Raw genomic sequence first — 22,266 nt, 5'->3', positions numbered from 1 at the left:
GCAGGAGGAGCAAGAAGCATGTAATGCCTTCTGCAGTGGAAGCTGATTTGGGAGATTTGTGAGCAGAACAGCTGTACAAAGAGATTGGGAGAGATTAGAAACAAGGCATGACAAAATGAGGCTCATTTTGAAGCAACAGAGGAAAAAGATTATGAATTTGTGGGCACAACAGAAAGCTGGAAATCTGTAATGCTGAAAGAGAACTTGCCAGAGAGTTGCTTAAACAAGAACTGGCAGTGTGATGAGAATAAAAAAATGGTCTGTGCATTTTTTGTCCATTTTAGATGGAGCAGAGGCACCTGATACTGGAGGATGCAATGCAACTTGACACCATTTACAGTCACAGTGTTCCAGCAAACATGTCCAAACTCTGCCACCCTCAACAGAACAAACAACAGCTGCTAAAAAGTTGGAAGCTGAAAACAAAAAGGAAAAAGTTTAAAATGGTAGTTTTCTTTTGGTAATAGTTAAATCCTGTGAATAAGGAATTTAGAACATCTCACATTATATGAGTGCTGAAATAATAAGCCATGTGGATGGTTTGCAAAGAGACAGGCAAGAAATACAGAAAGTTCTCTAGATTAGTTCTGCAAAAACAGGTTTTAGTTCTTGGTAAATTTGGGTGAGTGTTTGAATGAATATTGAGTCTGTTTCCATTTTTGTCTCATATAGTAACTGCCTTTTCTGGCCTTCACACAACTCATATTTGGTCAGAATATGGTCAAGAATTGAAAACAGACAGAAGAAATGAAGAAGAAACATATTCATATGAAAATGGGTATGTGTGTGAGTTTCTGCAAACATGCTGTAGATACGGCTGTGAATGCCTCCTCTAAGCTGGGTGGACAAAACCCAGTACCTTCCCACTGTGCCTGGTAGATCTGATGGACAGCCCAGCTGCAACCTATCAGATGCTGGCTGTTCCCCCTCCCTCGTCTGCCACAGCCTCCCCCGTGACTTTTCTGTGGAGTGGGGAGACCTCTGCAGACGGGATAAATCCAACATTGCTGCAGGCGTGCGGAGGGAGACAACTAGATTCTCTGACAGAGCAGTTAGTTACAGAGGTTTGTTGGGGTTTGGGGTTTTGTTTATGTGTTTCTTTTTGGGGTTGAGTTGGGGTTTTGTTTGTTTGTTTTAGTATTGTGGTATTATTTAATTCATTCTTTCTCTTTTAAAAATCGCCTTTCAACTGCTGACATATCAGGGCTGCATGCATGACCTGACATATGCAAATCTTGGTCTCAAGTATTTTCTAATTTAACACTGAATTAGTAGCCCACTGTTTTCTACCCAAATTTTGTGCAAAGAGACCAAGCAGTATTCTCCTACGATCTGGTGTCAGGAGATGGAAAAATGCTGTGCCCTGTAGCCCAGAACTACCTTTGGAAGGAGGGATGAGCATTGTAAAACAACTGCTAACAAAAATGTAAGCTCCATAGATAGACAAAGAAACATTGCCATACAACCTTGTGCTAAACCACAAGACTTCTACAGCTCTTCTCCCAAATCAATATGGAAAAAGTTCAGGAAGGAGCCTGACTTTACCTTCTGGGAAATCTCTGGTTTCTCTTGTATGGAACTACTCTACCCAAGAGGTATAGGATGGCTACACAGGCTCTATCTCTGCTCTAGAAATTAAAGTTCTCTTTAAATTACAGGATGATTTTCTTGAGGATGCTAACAAAATCACCTGCCATGGAATCTGGTGCAGGAGACATATTGCACACAAACAGGTCATCCCCTACCCCCACCCTCACCAGAGCGCAGATCAAAAGGGCCCAACTTACAGTAGTGAAGATGACGGCTGAAACTCTTTTCCAACTGCAGAAAGGTTTGTGTATTATTCTTCTCAAGCCTACAAGAAAACGGGTTCTTCAAAGGCAGGAACAAACCTGAAAAATAGGCTATAATCTACCATGGACCTGAACAGGGCTTCCAATGGTCTGCTGCTGGCATGCACTCTTACTGAGAAACATGAAAACAAGCTGAGCTGGGTGCACTTCTCCAACACATAAATACTGGAGCTGAGAAACTAGCTATTCCAAACAATTCATCCTGAAATATAATACAGACTGTCTGAAAGTACCTGAAGTAAGGAAACTAATGAGTGTCAAATCATAATGAGGTTGTGTTTCCTACTACTTCAATAGCATCCAAATATCACTAGGTGTGCAGAAGTCGTTCCTTCTATCCCCTGCTAAGAAAAGGGTTGTATTAACCAGTATTTTAAGGCCACTCCTGAATTTCAGTGTTCCGCTCTCATCCTTTAGCATCACTGGTCCACTTCTAAAGTATGATTAACAATGCAATCTCACATGTCTTGGTTTAGGACATCAGTTATTTTGACCATCTTAGGAAGTTTATCGGTGCTCCCTAGAAGTTAATATTAATAACAACAATTATTTCCCTAGAAGTTAATATTAATAATAACAATTATTTTAGATATCTTTTTGAATAGGAATAAAAGATAAGTACAACATACTCTTAGTTAATAACATTGCCACCCTTGATAAATAACAGCTCCTACTTTAATAATATCATTATTATAACCAAGTGAGTATTCCTAAAAAAAAAAAGTTTTAAAAAGTCGGTATGTGTAATTTTCACTTTATTCCTCAAATTTGTTTTGAAAAAAGACAGGAGGGTCACTGCAGTGCATAAGAATAAACAGCTACTCAAAGTTGGCATGTGTTCTTCACCCAGAGGGAAAAAACATCAGCAGGCTTACGGCCACAGAGCAAAGTGAGTATCCAGGCAGGTATTTAAGGTGTGTATGATTCAGACAGTAGAACACAGTGAGTCCTGCAGAGACGAATTAATGGCCTATAGTGTTTATAATAGAGACTCAGGCAATAGTAGAGTTGTACCCTACTTATGTTAGGTGCCTAATGAACAATCTTCTTAGATGTCATTATTGTGAATTCAGAGAAGCTGCGTTCCAGGGAAAAGGCAATGTCCATGCCTTGGTTCTTGAAAACAGGTAAGAGAAAATAACGACTTAAACAACCATTCAGAGAAGATACTCTGTTCTCAGTCTCATCACATGATATCTGTTACAATTTCCAACTCTGAGGATATTTAACAATATTTTACTCAGACAATGTGAATATTTTCATGCACTTGGCTGGGTGACTGAGCTGGGCTCAGAACACCTTTATTCTCGTATCTGCAAATGGCCCTGTTTGCATATGAATGACAGAAAATTAAGGCATCTCATTAGTTTTTAGGCAATATTTCCTTCACTTTTCAAGATATCTCAGTGCCAAGAAAAAGCCAGCCTAATTAAAATTAATAGCTTGACAGTTGAAATAATTTGTAATAATTATTATTACAGTTTTAATAATTTGATAAGTGTGTCATCTTCCTTACCAGCTTCTCACCAATAGTATAAGAGGAACTCAATTACTCTTAATTACCAAATGTGCGTATATGATGTACACTGCTGACCGACACACAAGTGATAGAAGAAAACTGTTGCCTAAGGAAGCCAACTAAGTGCTCTGATTATCTGTACCTTGATAGCACTAAGTAAAGCTTTACTTGACGGGCCTGTGTTTCCTGAGACCCAGATCTCCCAGGTCCTTTCTCTGAACTGGATTCCTAGCATGGACGGGGGATGGACACGCAAACCTTGGAAGGAGGAAAGACCCAATGCACTGCACTAGCATTTGGGGACCACCTCTGAACTGCCCAATTGCTCCGGGGGCTCTGGGCATGGAGGCTGGAATGGGAGAGGCTCTAGGGGAAGAGAGGCTGGCTGACGGCAAAGAAGAAAGCCTCTTTCTCATGCTGGGAGACACAAAAGGTCAGCAGCTCACATGAAATCATTTCACAGCATGGCTGATTAAGTAGCAGTCATTTGACTTTGATTAAAATATCTGGAAGAGCTCAGCTGTTTCTGAAGGCAATTCTGACACCCCTGCCCCACTCAGTGGATCTGAAAGGCTTCCTACAGGAAACAGCAAGAAATGGGGGAAGAGCAGCACAATATTTTGCTCTCACGCATGTATGTACACGCACTGATTTTAATGGGAAGTCTTACAGAATGCTCCCCTGAGAGCAGTATATCATGTGAAAAATATATTTATTTCGGCTTAAGGAAAAAAGATGAAAATAAATCAGACAGAGATGTTGTAACAATAACTTTGCTTCTACTGAGCATCAGAATTAGGAGCAACAAATAATAATAACAAATAAAAAAATGATGGATAGTAAATTGACATAGCAAAACCCTACCCCTTCCTTTACCTCAGCTGTAACCATCCTTCAGAATTACAGAATTTCAACAGTTTCAAGTTTCTGAAGATCAAGAATGCAAAATAATAAAAACTTGCAAGAGGAGATTTAGAGGAGGCATAGATAATAAACCAAGTGCTTTATAATTTGCAATGATCTATTTCTTCCTTTACATAGCAATTAGTTTGCTTGGTGAAGTGGAAATTTAACTGTATCCATTAAAACATTAAAGACCATAAATTAAAAAATAGCAATTAATTGTGTTGCCTATTTTTAAGACGTTGGAGCTTAGTTTTTCATATTCTGGCAGTCTATCAAACTCAGCTCCATTGCAGATGTCTTAGAGCTGAATTGATGATGATATTCAGAAGTAAGGGCATTCTCTTCAGTGGTCCTACCCTGATGAAGGAGCTCAAATGTATAGATGGCTTATGTAACTCTATCATTCTTACTGTGTGAATTAGGAATGTTAGAAATGTCAGCTTAATGAGTCATGCAACAGTCTTCAATGTTCTAAGTCACTGGATCCAATTAATTTTCAAGTCTGCCTAAAATGAACAATGAATACTGAGAAGAAGCAGTTCAGTGGTTTTCTCCACAGTCACTTTTTAACTTCTATTTTATATGTTGGATCTAATAATGCTTTCAAATAGCTATCCAAGTCAATTATTAACAATGATTGAAATTTCCAAGGAGCTGACAGTGTTTTTTCTTCAGCCTTTACGTCTGCAATGAAATTACTCCAATTTGCATGAATAAATGAGAAAAGAAGAATGTAGGTGTTAGTGTAAAAATCACTAATTTTTCTCCCTTCTTTATGTATATTAGTAGTAAAACTAGTCAGAGTGGAAACACGATAAACATATACATTTTTAAAATATCTCCATTGTATCTGCTTCACTGACTTGAAAACTGCTTTGGTTTTGTATTATATTTGGCATAATGTAACAACATGAATTTTGTTTCCAACGAATCCTGTTTTTATTGAGCAGTGTGGGCCAATCTCATTGGCTGGGTTCCCAGACATGTAGGGGAAGAGCCATTTGTTGTAACAGGCAGGGTTTTCTTTATTTTTACCTAAGTAATTTTTACCATAGCCCTGACATACGGACCATTAAACTCTAGATTCTGATTAGCATGTATCTTGCAAACAAACATTTCTGCTTAGGCACCCATTGCTGGTGGCTCTTCTCAGTTGTGGCTCATCTGAAGTTACTGATGTGAAGGTTCTCTTTCCCGTGCTTATTGGGAGAATACCAATGAGGGGACTGTGAATAAACACGCAGCTTCAGAGGCCATTAGGGCATGTCACCTGCTATGGCAGGCCTCTTCTCCACCTTGGGATACACGGGATGCTGTTCCCTGCCCCCTGCCGACACTCCTTCTTGCAGAAGGCTCTTTGTACAAGGGTCCCCTTCTACACCTTATCTTCCCAGTGAGTGTGGATTTGTACCAAGAGGAAAGAATGTGAACTGAGGATGCTGAAGAGTGTACACAATTTGTCGTGCCTTGCTAACAACCAGTGGTCTTTGTAAGCGGAGACAGGCACAGCAGCTTTTTCACTGTTGGCAAGCTGTGGACCACCACCCCAGCTACTCTCCTTACTCTCACTGAGGAAAGGCAGCAAATAGCCAAATGGTGGCAGTATGAGAAATTGCTTTAGTTGTTCACCCAGTGAGAGCAGAGTTGTGGGCACCAGAGGGAAAAAAATGAAAAAAAAAAAAAAAAACAAACCAAAAAAACCACCAAAAACCAAAAAAACCAAACCAAAAAACCAAACGAAACAAAAAAAACCCCACAACAACAACATAAAACAAAAAAAACCAAAACAAAAAACCAAGCAACCAGACAAAAAACAAACAAAAAAAGGAGTTTGAGGAAAAGAGAAAAAAGCAGCATATTGAAACTCCATTGGAAGTCCTAAATGCCCATGGCATAGAAATATTTTTGGACCATGGAAAACTGAAGTACTTAAAATCTTAAGTCTGAATGAAAGATTCAGCTTGACTGAAATTACTTTTAGCAAAAGCCATCAGATCTCACTGATCTGGAGTAATGTTCCTGGTGCCAATATTTTATATATCATCAGAAAAGTGTCTGAGAGCAGCTGTAAGCCAGCTTTAAAATCTTGTAAATACTGAGCATTTCAAGGCAAGGTCTGGGTTCAGATATATGTCCAATAAGAAAACCTTTCCTTTTGTTGTGCTGCTGGAAGTTCGAGACCTGCAGGTAGTGTAACCTGAAAATAGAAACTGTTAGAAACATAAATATAGACGTGGGGGGATAAAACAACCCAAAAATCTATATGCTGCCAGAAAGTATCAAGAAAACCCTCTGCTTCAAATACGAAACTTTTTCTGGGGAATTGTGTTTTAAGAGCCAAGTGACAAAACTTCAGCTTCTCTGTAAGTTAAAGGAGGATTAAAATAAAGAATGAGAATGAATAAAAGAGAACGGCACACATATACAAATGAAAGGGGGAAAAAAAAGGCATGGCCTATTTATGCCACCTACTGGATTTTTCTTGAAGTATCTTTTCAAGTGTTTTAGTTGCAATGATGTCTGTCACTCCAGCAAATGCACTTGCATGGGAGACTACTCACACAAGTAAACCAGCAGAAATCCAGGTGATGACACATGAGTAAATGCATGTGCAGGCTGACAAGGCTGGAGGAGTGGAGAGGAGGGTAGCTCTACACTTGTTTACCCTGCTAAGCTGATGGCTCTAGGGCAGCCCAGACACCCAGAGCTGCAGGCAAGCACTAGAGTTCAACACTGAGGAGCTTCCCAGCTCCTATCAGTGTCAGGGAATGTGCTGGCATGGTTTCCCTCCTTTGCTTGACTCCCTCTGGCTCTCTTTGATATTTTGTTCAGAACATCCAGAGTGTGTTTATGGACATGTTGATGTTTTCAGACAATGCAGACTGCCAGTGTGCATGCTTCATCTTCTGTCCGTCACCACTCTTGCAGCTGAGGCTCTTTGGGGAATCCACAAGCAGCCCTGGGGATACAGTCTATAAAATGATCTGTGAGAGTCAAAAATATCTCAAAAACTCTCTGATTTGACCCACTGACAGAAAAAAAAAAATTCACCACAAAACAAAAATTAAACAGAATCAGGTCTAGCAGATCTCTAAAATGAAATGCATTCAACTGCACCGACTTCTGGGAAACTGAAGGTCTTCACTTTCCAGGCAACAATGTTAGAATTAAACTGTTTTTAATTTGTCATCTTTCTACTGGCTTGCTGAGTCATACCAAATGTGGTGATAGGATCAGGTCTTGCTCACATCTGACCATCAAAATTATAATCTTGTTAGCAAATAAAATATTTTTGCCAGGTTCAAGGGATCAGCCAAAGGCATGCAAAGGACAGATCATCACTAACAGATGACATTAGGGACTTTAAAGAAAAAGGTCCTTTAAAGGACAACTATCATACATCTATTAAGACAAAAGAAAAAACGAAAAGCAAAAATGTCTTTTGACTGTTATTTTTGTCATCAGCAATATTAATTACAGTTATTAATTACAGCAAAGGTGATGGCACACTGCAGTAATCTTAAGTCACTGACATCATCACTAGGCAGACTTGAACCAGAGATGCCCAGTTATTAATTAAATTAATGACAAAATTTCCCGAAGACTTGCAGTGAAGTTATTATGATTTGTCTTAGGACTAATGGCAGTTTATGACCATCTCCTGTTGTTTCATTACTCCACTGAGGACAAATCCAGCAGTGTGTTGTCAACCTCACCATACACCCATTAAAAAAATTGGAGAAAAACATTGCACTCTAAACTATACTCAAAGTGTGACTTGAGCTAGCAAAACTAAAGCAATTCATTTGTAAATATTTGATCATGTACTTGTATTCATCAGGCATCTAGATATTTTGGTGATATTCATCCAGAACACAAAATACTAGATAGGTACTAACAACATTAATATTTTGTTCTGTATGGTAGGTTCTGTAATATTATGGATAATACATATCTGGGCAGTTAGTCTGAAAGGCAGTAGTAGAAAATACTAATTATGTGAAAGAGTGATGAATGAAGGCTCTTCTTGGAACTGTTGCACGTTTTGCATCCTGTACTTCATCTCTGAGGCTGGCTGGCCCACTTAGTTTCTAGCGAAAAGTCAGATATATAAGCACATGGTGACTGCTCTTATTTTTCTTTTGTCTGTTTTTGCCTGCTTTATACACTGTCCTTCTCTTATCTTCTCTCCTTTTCCACCCCTGCTGTCATTTCTGATTTTCTTCTCCTACCTCTGTTGGGTTTATTTTATTTTGCCTTTCTTGGTCTTTCGATTTAGCCTCCTTTCATCTACTTTTTAATCTGCATTTTCAATTGGCTTAAGGTAATTTGTAGGGGAAAACATTTCTCTGTGTGTGCTCCACCATGCAATGTACTTCACAAACTGGATATTCAAGGCTTGCTCCTAGACAAAATTTTGGAAACTCATCAATGCCTATATGACTTGAGAGGATCTCAACTGGTTTCATTCAGGGAGGAATTTTATATTTTGATATCCCAAGCTAGTATGCTTACATTTTTCACCTCCTTAAATATTAGTGATATGTAGCACTACATGTAAAGGCAAATACTAATTTTGTTTCTCTAAAGATCATGTTCATCTTCTCCTGTCTTGTGGGAAAATGTGCAGATACTGACATCAGAAATGTCAATCCCAGAAAAGCGATGCAAGGGAAAAAGATGTCAGTTTCTGTGAGCTGAATGATGGTCACACCAAGTCCACACAGCATGAGCTCAGCCTTCACTTGTGGACCATCTGACTGGCTGCGACTGGGGCTTAACAGGAGTGTTCGAATGAGGTTTCTCTCTGGATGATGAAAAGTGTCATAAATGTCTCCAATGTTGTGCCATGAAGAAACAAGTTCTTTAAATGTAATTTATTAAAAGCTAATGCAAAGCATCAAGCAGCAAGGATCTGGGGCATTCTTCAGGTTAAGATAGGCACTCGCTGTTTCCAGCATGGAAGCTCAGTCTGAGCAGAATTAGCTTGGAGTTAGCTGATCACAAAGAGAGAGATGCCTTTCTTGGCTTCTTCTAGCAGAAATAAATTTCTACCTACTGTAACTTACTGCCATCTGATATGCTGAGTCATGAAGCTGGGGTTATAGAAATCTTTATGCAATCTTTATAAATCAGCCTCACGTAATCTCAGGTGCTTTCTGCTTCATCTCTGTTGAGTCACTCATTTGACAGTTGTCATTCATCTTAGATTGAGATGTAATTTAATAGTTTCATTTCCGCATGAAGATAGCGTCATCTAAAGTTGAGCCCAGAAAGATTTAAAGGTGTAACAGAGGAAATATTAATACTGTAAATAATATCTGTAGAGCTGCATGTGTTTATAAATCACATAGTGCCAAGTTGGAAGGGAGGCCTATGTAAAGAAGAAAAAAGCATCTTTGTTTGTCTTCCCCTGCAGAGTTCAGCCCCTCTGTCACCCACACCAGCTCCAGAGGTGATGGCTACCGAGTTATCACCGTGCTCTCACTCGCCCTTACACCTGCCGGTATCACCTGCCCACACAGATGTCTTTAGTGTGTCTTTACACACACTGCACGATACGAGTGCGAGGTAACGCGGTAAGGGAGGCTGGAGTCCAGCAAGACGCCAGCAGCCCCACGACAGAGCAGCTGAGCTGCGGCAACTGGGGTGTTTTATTCGGGCGTCACACCTCTCCTGGGCCAGGCCATGTTGATCGCCTGCCCAAACCTGACCTGCCCATCCCAGGGGACCACTGGGCTTAAACATGGCCTCTCCGGATCGATCCCGCCTTGCTGTCGCAGACCTCGTCCAGCATCACCAGCATGGACACGGCCTGCGCTGGCCGCTGCGGGGCACGGAGGGCGGGCAGAGGCCGCAGGACAGCCGCGAAGCAGCCCCCAACCGGGGGCCTGGGCATCCTGTCGTGCGGGACCTGCGGGCAGGGCGACTGAGCCGAGCCCCGCAGAACCTCCGGCCGTCAGGCCGCCCCGGGCCCGCGCCCCGCATCCGACGGGGACCGGCCTGGACGGGGCCCGCCTTTCCCGCCGCAGGCCGGCCCGGTGGGGGAGGGAGGAGCGCGAAGGGAAGGGTGGCCGCTCCCTCGGGGTAGCGAGGATTTAGCGGCCACGGACCCCCCGGGGCAGGAGTGGGGGAGGCGCGGCAGGAGGGGCGACGCCCGCCTGGTGCTGCCCGCCAAAACGCGCGGGGTGGCGGGACGGGACGGGGCAGAAGCGCGCAGACTGCTCTTCCAGCTGCCCCCCGCCTGCCGCGATGCCCAGTGACACCCCGGCCTTCAGCAAGCCCCCGGACGTCGCGGGCCCGGGGGACAAGGCGAATAGCTTCGGGAAGGCGGCGGCCCCCATGGCGGCCGCCCCGGCGGACAGGGGAGCCGCTGCAGCGGGGAAGAAGCGGCCGCGACTGCCCAAGTGTGCCCGCTGCCGCAACCACGGCTACTCCTCGCCGCTGAAGGGGCACAAACGCTTCTGCATGTGGCGGGACTGCCAGTGCAACAAGTGCAGCCTAATCGCCGAGCGGCAGCGCGTCATGGCAGCGCAGGTGAGCTGTGTCCGAGCGCGGTGTGCTCCGCGCCCGTGGGGGTCGGGCCCGTCGGGGCCGAGCGGCCGCGCCGGGATGCGGTGCGCTGCGAGACCGCAGCCGCGGGTAGCCTCGCCCCGGACGGGAGCCAGGAGTTACACCGCTGTTAGTGAAACTTGTCGCTGTATTTCTCGCAAGTTATTTAAATTTCGTTTTTGCATAAGAAATGGGAGATGCCCCAGAGGCGCGGAGGATTGCAGCCGGGCGAGTGGCAGCGGTGAGCGGTCAGCTGCACCTGCCGGGCACGGCCGAGCGCCGCTGCCCCGGGCCGGGTACAGTCCGGCCCTATGGACAGCCCCCGGGAGGCTGTAGAACCTGCACGGAGCAGGACCTAAGTTACCGTCAGTAGTCGTTTTCCCGCTTGCTTTTAACTAGAAAATGAATAATCTAGCCAACAAATTGCTTATCGAGAATATTTTGTGCTGGCGGTGTAAACTGCGTTTCCTGATGCTGGTGGCTTCAGTTGAGCGCATTTCTAACTTTTTTGGGATTTTTTAACGGCGTTTTTCGAAATTTGGCGTGTAGCAGTTCTTCACATAGCTGTGTAGGTGGGTCATCTTTTATCTCAACGAGGGCTCAGTATTCTGAGGGCTAAGAAAACAAATGGTATCCAGTTCAGGGTGGGAATAACGTTTTCGTTGGGGTCGTCTCGCTTCGGAGTCACCATTCTGGCGGTGTAAGTATAGGGCTCTATTAACCCGTGTGATCTTTATCTTGCAAACTTTACTAAGGGGGGTCCTGGGCGTGTACTGGAGCGGCTGCTGGAGGGGCATTTTACGCCCTCGTTAGAGCAAACGATCAGCACATAATTGGCAAGGCTTTAGGGCTCCTGGTGCGAGTGAAGGTACGTGATGGTGATACCAGACCCACCCATCAGTTTGCAATTGCTATCTGCTCAGAGCTTCATGATCCCGGATAAAATGTGTGTCGGGCTGACAGGTTTTAAAAACCTAAGCAGCTCTAGATTAAATCCTCGCTTTTTTCTTTTTTTTTTCCTAATTTTGTTATTCAGTGCATAAAACGTCCTCAGAACTCAATGGGAGTTCATTTAAACAATTCTTCCTTATTGGTAGTATGGCAGCCCAGAAATTGTTGTTATGCCCAAGTTACATGCACTTTCTCTGCCTGGTGTGAACCTTGGAAAAATAAATGTGAATGGCTTTGCTGTCTGCCTCGGGGAAGGGAGCACGAAGTGTCCCCGTGCAGAGTGTCCCCCTCGGCACGGAATCTTGCTGCTCAGCTGCTTCTGTCAGGCAGTGGGTGCCTCCTGCTAGCAAGCTCCGGTGATGGTCCTCCTGGGGGTATTCTCTTCCCTGCCTAGTATTTGAAAGTCGCTTTGAAAGCCTCCCTAGCTAAACCTTATCTGTGTAGGAGTTACACATTGAAAGTCTGTCTTTCCCCCTTTTGATATATTTCTGCAGTAAGCCCCTTGATGCTGGTGGAATTTTACAGGTCAAGGTTACTGGCTTGTGAAGCTGAAGTTACAGTGGTGGTTGCAAGTCTGCACCTTCTGTACGGGATGTTTCTTACTGCAAGGGCTAATGCTAACTAACAGAATTATAAATCTGTGTTAGAAAAAAGCATGGCTGTTGAACATGAAAATGTAGGGAAGGCCTGTCCCAGATACCCAGGAGAATTTCCAGCAAGAAACGCCCATGATCCCAGTCTGTAAACTGGAAAAAATTTCTGAGATTCAAGTGAAGATGCAAATCAGTTACCTCACAAGTAGCAGGGTATGTAGCTGTAGCAGTGTCATATATACTTCCCAGACAGATCTGGCATGGGTGTTAAATTGATCTGCTAGTTCAGATGAAGCAGAAGGGGCTGTCTGCAAGCAGTGAATATGGTTTATCTGCACGCATGTCCAGACTGTGTAGTGCCTATAGGCTTGGCCAGTGCCAGTTAGGCTTTGGAACTTTGTCAGTATTAGGAAAGAAATGGGGAGCTCCAGCTTCTCCAGACTTGCCCAGCACTCTTCTGTGTGTGTGATGCTGTCTGAGATGCCTGCAGGATGGTACCCTACATTTGCTGTCCTTCTTCCATAATGGTTCTCTCTGTACAGTGTACTGTATGCTGAAATTTCCTTGAAGGGCAACACTTCCAGCAAAGAGCCAGCAGGGAGCCTAGCAGGCCTGGATAGAGCAGGAGATTACAGGTACAAGCCCTCATGAAAAGCTGCTTTATATTGATAAGAGGCACAGCAGAACCCTGCAAGCAGACTAACTTCTTAACCCCAGCAGCTGTGTATCAGCAGAGAGGAGGGTAGTGACTACACCTTCCAGAGTTCTTGTCCCAAGAGCAGCTGTGTTGCGGGAATTTCGTCAGCTGCAACAAGTGTTAATCTGGCTTCAGTGGAGGAAGGTGTGTATGTCACCAGCATTTCATAGGTTTGTTCCTTTGTGCTTGTACACAAAATGGGGTTGGTTTTTGCTTACATACTTCTCTGCCCATTGGCTGGATTGTGTGAAGGGCCTAGAGAGTAAGCCAAGTGAGCAGTGACTGAGAGAGCTGCCTTTGTCTAGCCTGAAGGAAAGGGGGCTCAGGAGGGACCTTCTGCAGCTTCCTGAAAGGAGGTTGTGGGTTGGCCTCTTCTTCCAGGCAGCTAGTGCTGACAGGATGAGAGGAAATGGGCTCAGGCTGGGCCAGGGGAGGTTCAGGTTGATGTCAGGAAGAACAGAAAGAATTGTCAAGTACTGAAACCAGGAACCATCCCTGGGGGTGTTCAAGAAACAACTGGACCTGGCATTTAGTGCTGTAGTTGACATGGTATTTGGTTGAAAACTGGACTCAGTGGTCTTGGAGGTCTTTTCCAGCCTTAGTGATTCTATGATCAGCACTAGTCTACGGTACGAATAGTGAAAAACCATCTTTGAATCTGAGTCGTTCATTGCTGCCAGTATAAATTGTGCTCAAAATCACAGAGCATACCCTATGTCTTCTCTTTTGTTCCTAGGTTGCCCTAAGAAGACAGCAAGCTCAGGAAGAGGAGCTGGGAATCAGCCACCCCGTGCCCCTGCCCAGTGTCCCTGAGACGTTTGTTAAGAAGAACAGTGGTGGCAATTCTTGCCTCTCGCTGGAAAGCAGCAGCCCAATGCACTCGACAAGTACAGCCATGACAGCAGCTAGTACACCACCAGGTAAGGTGCTGGGAGAGTGGTGCTCACGTCTGAGGGCCATGGCCAACGCTGCTGGTGCTCACGGTTCACGCCTGTCCCTCTCTGCAGTGACAGGGTTACAGTACAGTACAACAGTGTACTTTTGGTACAGCTAGTGGAAGGGAAGGATCCACTATCAGTCTTTAATATTTTATTTGGTTCTTTTTAACCAAATAAAATATTCAATTTTGATTGAAAATCAAAATTTCTTTTACACAGACTGGTGCTGTAATAAAATTCGATAGGGTGTGTGATTGCAAGTAGAGAATTATGGGAAGCTTTTCTCCTTTTTCCCAAACATGTACTCCCGCTACAGTCATAGTGAGGTGGGTTTTGGCTGCCTGTGTAGCTACTTCAAAATTCAAGTTTTCAGAACTGTAGAGAGGCCAAGTGCATAGGTTATGTTATTGACCCCAGCAGCAAAGATCTTCCAGCCTTACAAAGCTCTGTGTGGTGGCACATTGGTTCTGTGTGGCATGCTGTGATGAACTATGAAAGAGTGATGTAGTCCTTCTCTTTTACTACAATTACTGTATTGCATTTAACACTTGTAAAACAAAACCCAAAAAAACCCCAACAACAAGAAACAGTATTTGTCTGTATATTCAGTGAAAGCATAGCTGAGCAAAGATGGGACTTGAATATGCTAGGCAAGTGAAGACTCTAGGCAAAATGTTTTTTCCTGTGCAAATTGCTTTTTCCACTTTCTAACTATGCCTGACAGATACAGTGATTGAACATACAGAAGAAAGAAGAAAGGAGCTGGTGTAATTGATTTCTTGTGTATAGACAGAAAAAAAGCAAACAAATACACATAAAAGGAAAAGCAAGTTTCATTCATTTTTAATAATCTATGCATATGCCAGTAATATGGGTGAATATACTTGCCAGATAGAAAGGTGATTCTAAAGTGGGCAGTGCTTTGCACTGGTTAATAAAAGGACAGTGCATGTGTGTGTCTGTCAAGTGACGCTATTCTGTTTTGCAGCCCATTAAAAGTATGTCAGATGGATTTGTTGGATCTAATGCAGACAGGCAGTTTCAGACCATTGTAGAGGAATTTTGTTGGGAAGCTTTTAAAAGAACTGCTTAATAAAGCAATAAATAGCTTTTTATTAGCTTTTTTTGTTTTCATTATGTTAGTGTCACCTTTGAATTGATGCAGTTACTCCTTTCATATTTGCATTACTGCATGCTTTGTCTATAGACGTAGAAAAAGCTGGCTAAAGATTAAAGTAGTATATTCAGTGATATATAGAGATTGTGTGTAACTCAGGAGAACAAGAAGATCCTTGCTTGTACAGAAAGGCTGAAGAATGTAATTGTTTTACTGTTGACAAAACTGGCTTCAGCTTTGATCTTAATGATTTTAAAATGACAGTATTTAGTTTATTAATCCCATTTTAATAATTGCTAGTTAATTTAATTAAATTGTGGTCTTTTAATGGAAAGCATTGACAAAACAGGCTTAAGGCAATTCACATGCTGGAAAAAGTACTTGAAAACATAAAAATGCCTAATTTTAAAGTATTTTGAATTGTTTTACTGCTTTTAGTTAGAGCAGTCATCTTTCTTACAACGGAATTTGAGCAATTTAAATACATTGTTTCTCAAGCATTTTACTAAATAACTAGCTGTTATTATTTGTGTCCAAATAAATAACTGTTTGTGAGTGACAACATTTGAAATACACAGCTTCATCTCCAGAAAAAAGTCAGGAATCAAGACAGCGTCAACCTTTGTTCACCAGAAATGGAAGCATCTGCAGATGAATAGGAAATCAGGTCCATAGTTTTGCTTTTGGGCACCTGAGTAGCAACAGACATTGTACTTAGTTCAGAGGTGACTACACTGTATAAATGAAGTTACGTCCTTAATAGTTTTGGTACATTCATCTGCTGAAAGCAGTGTAAGTACTCATGGGATTTGACTTTATACCAGTGACTTTATACCACTCTATACCAGTGTGCTGGCTCTGAAGCTGGAGAAGGTGCTGTGCATTTATCCAGGTCTGTAGGGTAGCTTTGTCAGGAGCCTGAGTTCAGGCTTTGGTGAGGAACATAGCCTAAATATCCCCATGTTTTTCTTTTTAGCATATATCAGTCTTTTTTTCAGCTGAAAAATTGCCTTGTGGCGTAAGTTCTGGCTTTAGATGTTGGGTTGTTTCAGGACCAGGTACTTGATGGATTCTTGTGTTGCTGTTTTACGATTTTATTACTACCCTAAACTGCAAGCAAAATGAGAGACCCCATTGGAGCAAGTGTCATTGTCTCAGGTTGGTAGGCTGAGGTGCTGATTTTTCAAGAATTTACAGTAATTATTAAAGGAAGCAGGGAAAGTGAAACCCTTCATGGCAGGGGGAGCCAGCAGTTAGTTCCCTGCAAGCCCCAGGGGAAGCAGTGGGTTCTGGGAGTACAGTGTGTCCTGTGTGATTCACATTAGATTGGGCAAGAGGTGATTTTGACAGCGGTAATTCTGTTCCTCCTCTAAGCTTTTTGGCTTATGAGGGCAGTTCTTCTTTTGGACTCCCATCACGTGGAGCATTGTTTTCCAGCAGAGGAGTGATGTGTGAAGAAGTCACACAAATCAGACATAGTGCCAGAAAAAGAGTCATTGCTTGCTGTATCCATTTTATTAGCAGATCAGAAATAGTATGACGCCTGGATACCAGAGGCAATTTTTCAGATCCCATTGTGACATGCTGTTTTTGAAGAGGGGAAAAAATGAATTATCATGATCATAACATAGGTGTTCGAACATTAACCATGTCAGGCATGTTTAGTTTGGACGAACTGTATGCTCCCACTCAAAAGCAAACTGGGAATTTGCAGGGTAGTTGAAAGGGAACAGACCATGGTCTCATGAATTTGTTGTTCCTGTGCATTTCCCCTTAAAAAGTTGTAGATTGCTGAAAGAAAAGGCCATTTAATTGTACAGAGCAACAAAAGTTATTTTCCCAGGGCATTTGATGTAATTGTCCTCCCATCTGTAGGATAGGTATATCTTGTTAGGTTCTGCAACAGATCTGCAAAATATAGGAAAGATTATGGTGAAGCATGTAGAATGTGCTTTTCAGACATTCTCATTTTATAACACCTGTGCTCTTCACTGGTTTGTGTCAATTTAGAGCCTCTGCCATTTTGATATTTAGCAGTCATGAGGGTCAGAGAGGGGAGGCAGATGAGGTCACTAACTAAACACCATAGAGCTTACTGGAAAAAAGAAAGCTGCTCATACTGAATGAAGGAGAATGCATTTCACCTTTGCTTCATTATATTTTATCATTGCTACAGACTAGGGGTCATGTTCGGCATTTGGCCATTGGAGTGGCTGCAAGATAGACCACCAGATGACTGGAAGGTGCTGGAAAGCACCCCTTCTTTCTGCTGCTCTGCACTCTTGTTGCCCCAGTTTAGAAACTTACCGTATAGATGGGACTACTCTGTGATGCAGAATGCCAGCTCCTGGTCCTATGCTCTGTGTGGTCATTTCCCTGTTGTATTTGCAGTGTCAGTAGTGTTCAGGTGCCTTCCTATTATCACTGGTTGACAAACATAATTTTGAACAATTGTGAATTGTAAGCTTGTATTTGTTATTTCCCTTTGTTACATTTATTATGTTTGACAGAAACAAAATAGTATTCTTTTTTTTCTCTAAGTAGCTGCTGTCTTCAATTTGAAACTCTTTGACAAATAGAAAGGGTTTTATCTACTCATAAATACATACCATAGTGGGATCAGCAGTAATAGCATGCCTGATGTTTGATGGTACTGAGATCCCTTTGAACTTGCAGTGGCCTAGCTGTCTGCAAAAACCCTACCATGCCTTCTTTACTCTTCCTTTACTTTCTTGCTCACTGTATTGTGATTTCAAAATTTGGTGCCAGATCTTGCAGCTGTTGTGCAAGATGAGTTTAAAAAAAACCTAGTTGTTATAATGGAAAAATATCATAGCCAGGTTTAAAAAAGTGAGAAATTTTCTTTTAGAAAGAAAGCTCTTTTACAGTATTTATAGTATAGTGTTATGTGCTGTAAAAATTTCAGTTTCATTAAAGAAGCCTCATTTTAGTCAACTGATCATGTGGAAGCTTCTTTTCACTGTGGGAGTGCTTGAGGATTGAAACAGGTTATCCAGTGAGGTTCTGGAGTCTCCATGTTTGGGGAGGCTCAGAGCTTGGCTGGATGGTGTATAAGCAACATGATCCAACTAGCAAGCTGGTTCTGGTTTGAGTAGTTTGAGCCAGCTGGTCTCCAAAGATCCTTTCCAAACTAGACTGTTCTGTGAAGCTCTGAAATTTCTACTTGCTTGCCCTGACATTAAGTCAGCATACTTAAATTTGAAGTTCAGTCAGCCTCAATACTAATAAGCACTTGCAAGCCTGTGAAAGAAATCATAACTCTTTTGACCTAGTAATACTCAATGGTGGATTTTTTTAAACAAAGAGTTAGAATTGTGGGGATTGACAAATGGTGGAGGGGATTGATAGTTCAGGTGGCAGCAGCCTCAACAAGGCTGGCAGTAAGAAGGCAGCATTAGCTGCTTTGCCTGCCTGTGCCAGGACTAACACAGTGGCTGCGTGCCCTCAGAGATCTTGGTGGGTCTGCAGTGGTTTATCTGTCCATCTTCCTGCTCTTCCCTTTTCCCTTGGTTTCCTCACTACTTTCTAAGGATGATTTTCTCCTGCTGCAGCTATGGCTGCTTCTTTACCAGTTTTGGTTGCTGGCTGCCTCCTGGTCCTGCCAACCCCCTTCCATTGCTTCCTGTGCTTTCCCCTGGCTTCTCCCACAGTCAACAAATCTCTCTTAAAAAGCGAGGAGTACAGTTAAACATGACCTGTCTTTAGTGGATTGTAACAGCAAACAAAGGAGTTTTGTGTCCTTCACCTGTGAATAACTAATCCATCATCATCATCATCATCATCATCATCATCATCATCATCATCTGGTTTTCTCCAGTTCATTGCAGTTAAGATGAGATAAAAAGAATTACATTTGCATGTGTCTCTTGTAAGACTTTGTGAACTTCTTAGCCTTTTTGGATTGACATGATTTCCACAGCACAAGTTAGATACTGTCTTGGGAAGTAGTTGCTGAAAGTGGTCTGCCTGTATAGTAGTTTGCTTAGTTACTAAATCTCTTTCAAGCTGGACTTTGTAAATATTATAGGAGCTTTGAACAATCTTCCCTTGATTTAGGATGAAATAATCCCGAATAGGCTTTTTAAATCCTGGACTGATACAAGTATGCATGGAACAATGCCTTCCACAGTGGGGTGGCCATGGCTTTGTAATTTTCAATTCCTATCAAAATAATGTGTTTCGCTCAGAGTTATGTAAGAAGGAGTTGGTTGTGAAACAAGAAGGGGTGAGCATTTCAGCTTCTCTCAGCTTTGGGTTCACTGTACTTGGGAAAATGGTAGAGGAGTTCTGAGCATCTCATTATAAAAGGACATAGATAAATCTAAAAGGATAGAGGGAAGGGTGACAAAAATGATGTATTGCTTGTAGAAAAGGAGACTAAGGGTGGATATAAACAGTCTATAAATATTTGAGAGGTAATAATATGGAGGAGGGGGAGGGATTATTTACAGTGCTTGAGACAGCATAACAAGGAGCAACGGCTTGAAACTAAAAAAGGCAAAATTAAATCAGACACTAGACACTTTTTTCCCTAACGAGTAGTGCAATTAGCAACGGAGTGACCTGCATAAGGACAAGGGGGTAAGTGAAGCGTAATCAGGAGAGGTGTTTAAGAGTGTGTTAGATTATGATCTCTGGTGATTAATATGGGGGTAAACTCTGATCAATGCGCAGGTTAAAGTAGATGACGGAAATCTCCTACAGCTTTGTCATCTCTTATATGATTCATTGCCTCTAGCCATTCCTTGACTGTGTTAAACAAATCATAATGTTACAGGGTTCTGCATCCCTGATTAGATGTTTCCAGTCAATTCTCCAGTTCTCTTGCAAAGCTTGCAGTTTTCCTGCTCCTCTTTTCAAGCAGTATTCGTTACTGCAGCTTTGCATGCGCGCGTGTGTGGCGGTGCCTCTGTTTTAACTGAGCTAATGTTTGAAGTGCTGTACATATCCATTCAGAGAGGCACTGACTCTTGTCGAAAGGCTGGTATTTCTGTTGTATTGGTGAAACAAGGTAGAACTAGCAGCAGTTCTCAAAGTGTCTGAATTAAGAAATTTTTATTTTCCTTTCAGACTTTGAGTCCTGTGTGATGCTTCACTGGAAGTGTAAAAACAAATAGAATTATAAACATATTTGGAAAATCCTCACAGAAGATTGCTTTTCTTTTTCTGGGCAAGTGGTATTCTGAACGTTGCCTAGGGCTATCTTCACCAGAGGCAAGGGCTGGGGAGAGGTTTCGGCGTGTGCCAGGGAAGCAAGAGTGCAAGGGACCAGTCATGACCTACCCCTACTCCCTTGCTTTGAGAGAGAAAGGCTGCTCAGCCCTGAGATGGAGGCAAAGCACAGGAAGCTCAGCAGTTACTTCTATCCCTTCACATTTCGGAAGAGGTTTTTTTCCCCTGAAGGACTTTCAAACCTTTTTGGTTTTTAGGTTTGGGGGTTTTTTTTCCATTTTCAAAAATAGTTCACCATAGGGCTTTCTGTGTTTTCAGCATCTTGCTGTCCAAGTTTTTTCACACCTCATGACGATTAAAGACATATATCTATGGTTAGGGCAAGATAGCTGCTGAGCAGTGTTTGCTGTGTACTGGACAGATTTTGCCGTGTACAGTGTCCTAGCACCAGATTTTCTTCCCACCTAAGGTAACAGGGCTGGTCAGCACATCCCATTGTTCTTTTTGCTTTGGAAGCTCTCCCTCTGTAGCACTGGCATTTGCATATGTGCATTCAGATTTAGAGAGTTATCTGTGCTAGATTGTGCTTTCCATTTGTTATTATGAACACTGAGATAAGGAATGGAGCAGAAGCAGAAAATGTACTAGGAATTTCTAAGAATTTACTATCCATGGGCACATTATTTACTATCTGCAGCTAACCTCTTGTTCCTTTCTGTGTCCTTGAAACAGTTATTATATCTTCTCTGAATGTGTGGGGTTCTTTGTTTTAAAGAAAAGATATAAGTGAGGAGTGAAGGAGTACTGCACGCTTCCCTAACTGAGCACTGATTTGATTTCTTGCTTCTCCTTTTGTTTCACATGCTTTCTTCTACCTTGAAGACTGCTTTCATTTGCTTAATTTATCAAATAACTTCCTATTTCAGGCTGTTCAACCATTTTCCATTTACAGTAGATTTGTCACTTAATAACATGAGAAGCATAATGCAGTTTTGAAGGTTTCTTTTGTAGGAATGCTTTTTCATATGCTTCTTCTCATTCCTCTGTTTTATTGAACTTTACTAAACTTTCTTCTGAATTTTGAGTACCTGCTAGTATTAGTCAGGATTGTGAACAGCTCCTTTACTTAAATAACAGTGTTCATGCACATCTGTCCTATGTTTCCTTGAAGAGCTTGCAGTTAGTTAAATACTGAGTCTGACTTCCTTTGCAGTGAGATTGGATGTCTGATGGTTTGTTTTTTAATTCCTGCCTCCAGTCTTTATTTGTACTATTTTATTGCGTACAGGGTTAGCCACTATTTGGTTATTTGGATGTCTGTAGTAATGAACACAACTGCACCTCAGCGGATGGTAAGCCAGTGTACTTCCTGTCACTGTGCATTTCTGTCAGATATGCATGAACACCATTCATTAGTGATCAGTTTGCATTTGCATTGAAGCCAATTTTGTGAGTGCAAATGTTGTTGCACCCATGCAACACTGGCAGTCATGCACAAAAGTTACACACATCTGTGTGATTCTTGTTCTCTCGGTCAGGACTGCTGGATGTCTGCAGTGTTTTTTCACTACTCCCTCTTTTAGTTTTTGCATCACATATTAGATAGAGTTAAAAAGCCCTCCTATTATTTCCAGTTGGTCTGTTGTAGAAACTTTTGGGTTTCTGTCATGATAATAGCTTATAACCAAGCATGGGCTCCAGCTAATTCCAACCATCGTCCTACTCCCTTTATTATTTTTAGTGTGAGGCATAGTGATTTTAACCTAGTCATATTTCCTCCAAGGTCTCCTATCTCAGACACTTGTGAAGCTTTCCCTCCCTTCTAATGTTTTCTTTGATCTCTCATTAATGACTTAAATCCCTTTAGATTTAATCCACACCGAGTTTCTTTCTCCTCCTCTGAATTTGCTTCTTTGCCCCTGCAGGTGTCTGGGCTGTTTTCCATCA

General features: G+C 42.3%; 1 protein-coding gene across 1 annotated transcript in view; it reads left to right on the top strand.

The window, feature by feature from the left end:
* The first annotated feature begins 10,530 nt into the window (after positions 1-10,530).
* The window catches only part of DMRT1 (doublesex and mab-3 related transcription factor 1), a 58,286-nt gene continuing 46,550 nt past the window's right edge, over positions 10,531-22,266 (top strand). The window contains exons 1-2 of the mRNA XM_054286760.1: positions 10,531-10,815; positions 13,808-13,991. Coding sequence (XP_054142735.1) covers positions 10,531-10,815; positions 13,808-13,991 — 469 coding nt within the window. The remainder of the gene's footprint in view (positions 10,816-13,807; positions 13,992-22,266) is intronic.

This window comes from Melozone crissalis, unplaced genomic scaffold (assembly GCF_028551555.1).
Source record: "Melozone crissalis strain CALT ecotype California unplaced genomic scaffold, PUWL_Pcris_2 ptg000005l_1, whole genome shotgun sequence".
In the NCBI taxonomy this organism is placed as follows: domain Eukaryota; kingdom Metazoa; phylum Chordata; class Aves; order Passeriformes; family Passerellidae; genus Melozone; species Melozone crissalis.
Note: the sequence above shows the minus strand (reverse complement) of the source record. Positions and strands in the feature narration are given on the sequence as shown.